At 31.8% G+C, this 4,976-nt stretch overlaps 2 protein-coding genes across 2 annotated transcripts in view; both read left to right on the forward strand.

Moving 5' to 3' along the window:
• Positions 1–145: 145 nt before the first annotated feature.
• On the forward strand, positions 146–2,814 carry LOC100639294 (glutamate--tRNA ligase-like). The gene is made up of 7 exons (XM_020004996.1): positions 146–253; positions 309–439; positions 587–724; positions 1,110–1,173; positions 1,879–1,978; positions 2,209–2,363; positions 2,665–2,814. The coding sequence occupies exons 1-7, from the start codon at positions 161–163 to the stop codon at positions 2,755–2,757; spliced, it is 774 nt and encodes a 257-aa protein (XP_019860555.1). The 5' UTR covers positions 146–160; the 3' UTR covers positions 2,758–2,814.
• Positions 2,815–2,862: 48 nt separating this feature from the next.
• The window catches only part of LOC100639422 (protein YIPF1-like), a 5,497-nt gene continuing 3,383 nt past the window's right edge, over positions 2,863–4,976 (forward strand). The window contains exons 1-6 of the mRNA XM_011409610.2: positions 2,863–2,929; positions 2,988–3,006; positions 3,075–3,116; positions 3,168–3,172; positions 3,216–3,323; positions 3,963–4,114. Of these exons, the coding sequence (XP_011407912.2) occupies positions 2,903–2,929; positions 2,988–3,006; positions 3,075–3,116; positions 3,168–3,172; positions 3,216–3,323; positions 3,963–4,114 (353 nt within the window). The 5' untranslated portion in view covers positions 2,863–2,902. The remainder of the gene's footprint in view (positions 2,930–2,987; positions 3,007–3,074; positions 3,117–3,167; positions 3,173–3,215; positions 3,324–3,962; positions 4,115–4,976) is intronic.

A 4,976-nucleotide genomic window follows, 5' to 3' on the forward strand; every position in this document is an offset into this window, starting at 1 on the left:
GCCAAAGTTTTACTCCACCAAATTTTCTAGTTATACGTTATTGATCGACATCATTATATTGTACTAGGTTACTTCAAGAGCACATACATGTACGTGTAACTATTACATGTACAGTACATTGCTTTCTTCTTGGTTATGTGTAAATGTATTATTATTATTAATGTGTTTCGTTGTACACAATGTTTTATATTTATTTAGCTCAGGAGGTAAACTCTCAAAAAGAAAAGATGACGTATTTGTACACTCATACCAGGTATTATACCAGTGCATGTACGTTTATGTAATTTTACTAATTTTATTTATCGTAGGAGAGAGGATTCTTGCCCGAAGCACTTCTTAATTTTGTTGCTCTCCTTGGTTGGTCTCCTAAAAGCAGTATACAGGAGGTATTCAGTATTGATGAGCTGGTGAAGTCATTCTCAATAGAACACATTAACAAGTATACTCTTGTACATGTAGCTATTCATTTATTTATTTATTTATTTATTCATTTATTCATTTATTATTTTATTATTTTATTTATTTATTTATAAATGCTCCCTTTCTTTCCTCTGTCTTTCTTCCTTTCTCTCTCTTCTTCCTTCAGAGGATCAGTTTTAGTTGATGAAGCAAAGCTCCTATGGTTCAATGGCCAGCATTACAAGCTACAGTGTAAAGACACTAACAAACTCAATGGATTCATTGAGAGACTGAGGGCAGCACTCCTGGCCAGACATGACTTAAAGTACATGCATATTAAGCTATTATTATAGTACTTTGATTTGTTAGTTATTTATTTTGGCAGTTGACATGTTTCTACTTTAAAATCTACTTTAATTAGGCATTCTTGTGCACATGTATGTACATTATGCATGTGAATTTGACAGTTTTAATGCTGGCGATTTTAATCCCAAATCTCCACAAAACTTGTCAGTTAAAGAGCTACAATGCGTACATGTGTAAATACATGATAAACATTCTCATGATCGGACACTTGTAATTGTAATATAAAGTAATTTTAAATACATAAAATAGTTGTATTCACAATTCCAACCCCATCGTGCTGTAGCATATTATAAAATAATAAATTGAAATCATGTTAATAAGAGTTCTTTTTCTCTTTGTTCTAGTTTATCTGCTGATGATTATTTGTTGTCCTCTGACTACCTAAAGCAAGTTCTGCTAACAGTTGATGTAAGTTACAACTTCATTATAATCCAGGCTGGCCAAAGGTTCTTTTGCAAAAGTAAAATTTGTAAAAGAAGTTTTGCTGGCTATTTGCAAAAAGTTTTGGCTACATAACTATTAGGTTTAATAATGTGTTGATTAAGATAGGGAGCTGTGCATTTAAATGTACTGGAGGGTGGAGTTTCAATAAAAGGAAGTGCACCCACAATAGCTTGGTCAAAACTTCTTACATTTAAATGAAGCTTCCCTTTTGTCTGGGCCATCATCATCAAATTTAAGTGTATTCTAAAATTTTTGGAGGGCAGTATAATTGCCCATTGAATTAAAAATAGTAAAGCAAAAGTTAATAATTATAACACAACCAGAAGGTATCATGTCTGAATCAGCACTTTTGCCCCAAAATAATGGACCAAGTCTCATATTGTATACTGGTACAGCCCTGACACATTATAAAATAGATCATGTCTGTTATTCTGGGATGAATCAGTACAAATTTTATCATAATTGTATTATGGCTGATATTCGCAGTTGTATCATGACTGGTTACACGAAAACCATAATTCAGGACTGATATCAGTATGATTCAAACTGATATCAGTTCTGATCTAAGAAAATAGCAATTGGTTGTGTATATATGAGAATATTCAGAATAAGAGAAATCCAGGATATTTTACTAATACTGTGTGATGTTTTCATTATATTTTTTATTAGGAAAGGTCTAGTCTTGTCTGTAATATTCCTGATCTTGCTCCATATTTCTGGACTGATCCAGACTACAGTGAATCCAAACCACGATCAATACCTAACAGAGGTATTGTACTACTAGTACTAAATACCATTCTACGCCACCTTATACTCATACGTGTACATATCTATAGTTAAGCTGATAATTTTGAAGGGATAAATTTTTGTTGAATTTCTATTTTTTTGTGACATAATGACTAACTTTATTTTTGACAAATGGCTATTAAAATGCCAAAATTTGCAAAAATCCCCCCCCCCCCTCTAAAATTACATTCTGAACTTTTTCTTCATTTTTAGACTTGATACAGGATTTTGCTACGTTTTTAGAAGAAGATTGTGAGGCATTTAATGAAAGCAGACTAAAACACTCAATAAAGACTTTTAGCTTAAACAAATCAGTGAAAGAAGGGAAGACATTGTCAATGATTAGATATGTACTCTGTGGAGGAATGGTAAGATATCATCTATATCATTTACTAGAGAAAGATCATAATAATTATTATTGATGTGCATGTTAAATATAATATTAATAAGCTTTTTAAGTTTGCTTAGTTGCATTTTATGGCAAACTGGCTATTTTTGACAGTCAAAGAACTTATTTTCTGTGTTTAGAAGTATTATAGTACATGTACCTAAACTAATTTGAGATGAACTATGAATATAATTATACTTAGCAGTTAGCAGTCTTAGTAAGTTAGCACACATACATGTATTCTTAATTTGCTCTTTTATTATAATATTTTTTTGTTATAGGCTGGACCCACTGTTGTTGATACTGCCATTGTCCTCGGAAGAGAGAGAGTACTAAAACGTTTTCAACATGCACTGAAATCACTGTCTACATAATTTTTAACTTTAATATTGCCATTCATAAGTTTAATCATGTTCATAGTTTTAAAATTATGATTTTCATTCCGGGGGGCGCGGGTAATTTTAATTTTATGGTACCCGGACCCGTGAAAGGAGAGGCGTGGTTTATTAGAATATTAAAATGGCGGATGAGAAAATAGATTTTGAAGTGAGTTTTTTGTTACATCTCGCTACTAATATTTAATTTGTATATCTGCATTGCTTAGGGATTGGAAGATTTTGATTGTAAGTTTAAATCAATTCCTTTTAATTATTTATTGAACCTCATTCCAATTTAATGTATTTTTTTAAAGATAATAACCCACCTACTGGTGACATTGAGGCTCAAAAAGAAGGTAAAGAATCAATAAATAAATAAAATTATTATTATTCTTTATATTTTGTAGAGAAAGTAAGACCTCCTTCAAAAATGTATTGTATGTTATTCTTCTTAGACTTCTATGTCAGAAAGCAAGGGAGAGAATGAGCAGCCTAAAGGGTCCTGGTTTGGCATATTTCATTTAGAATATTATCAGAGTTTCTTTGATGTCACGACTAATGAAGTAAGTCTATTCTTTTTACTAAGTAACAGAAATTATGAATGCACATGGAGTATTTTTTTATGCAGAAAGTTTGAACTGATTCCGATCAAAATTTGATTTTTTAAAGCTGCTCCAAAATCAGGCCAAAGTCCCTGTACTGTAGTGCATGGCTGTGGCCCAAATTTCATCAAAAATGAAAAAGAGAGATTTTTCCATTTTTATTACCTTTTCTGATACATATACATGTACTTATGTTGTGTAGAAAGTTTGAGCCGATTTCGATCAAAATTGGATTTTTCATGAATTTTTTTAAGTTGCTCAAAAATTCGACTAAAGTCCCTGTACTATAGTACAGGGTTTTTGACCAAATTTCACCAAAAATGAAAAGGAGAGAATTCTCCATTTTTATTACCTTTTCTGATGCATATACATGTACTTATGTTGTGTAGAAAGTTTGAGCTGATTCCGATCAAATTTGGATTTTTTACAATTTTTAAAAGTTACTCAAAAATCAAGCCAAAGTCCCTGTACTAGTATAATAGTACAGGAGTCTTTGGCCAAATTTCACCATAAATGAAAAGGAGAGAATTCTTCTTTTTTTATATCTTTATTATTTTGTTATTAATATTATATGATTATTATTATTATTATTATTACTAGGTGTTACATCGCATTGCTGCTGGTATTGTACCATATCCATTCAACCTTGCATCAATAGTCTCTTCTAATCCTGATCTCTATGGTCCTTTCTGGATCTGCATGACTCTTGTACTAACCACTGCTCTCTCTGGAAACATTTCAAAGTTCTTCAGGTAACGAATTATTGTATTTTATGAATTATATTTATATTTTATTTATATTTTATTTTATATTTAAATGTACATGTATACATTATACATGAGCTAATGTATTTTATTGAAACTGTGTTTAGAATTAAAAGTTTATGTTTGAGATAACTACATGTAGAACTAAAAGTTTTTGTCTCTAAGCTACATAAAATATAGCATGTACTATTTGAACTTTTTATGTAGGCTTTGCTCTACAAATTTTTTAGCATTTTTCTAATTTATAATTCATAGTTTATGTACATGTACATACACGATTATAAAATTGAGCTGATAATTACATAGATATAATACACGGAACAGGATTAGAAACAGGATCACGTGAGCGCATTATCCATTGAAACACTCCTAGTTTGCCGGGAACTGGTCCCGTAATGGAGATGGATATACTTTGTGGGACTCTCCAGACGATATCTGATAGTTTTGTAACTAAATATCTGCTTCTATGGTTACTTCTTAACCTCTTACAGTGCACTGTGATGTTTGTTATGGACTGCGTTTAATAGTTTTAGAGTACTGACGCCATTGAAATATGGCCTTTGGTTTTGACATGCCATAACTTTCTAAAACTTCTGTTTAAGCACTAATAAATGTCTTAATGCACTAAAGATCCTCAGAGAATAGCCATAAAAGCTCATACTAATGCGTCTCACCATCTCCTGAAGTTGCTAGAGTCCCACAAACTTTTTGAAAAGGGACAGTTGGGGGCCTGGGCAATAGTCGAGCAGCTGCCTGGGGCTCCGATATAACTAGGAGTGTTTCAATGGATAATGTGCTCACGTGATCCTGTTTCTAATCCTGTTCCGTGTATTATATCTATGATAATTAT

This window comes from Amphimedon queenslandica, unplaced genomic scaffold, assembly GCF_000090795.2.
Source record: "Amphimedon queenslandica unplaced genomic scaffold, v1.1 AMPQUscaffold_11790, whole genome shotgun sequence".
Lineage (NCBI taxonomy): Eukaryota > Metazoa > Porifera > Demospongiae > Haplosclerida > Niphatidae > Amphimedon > Amphimedon queenslandica.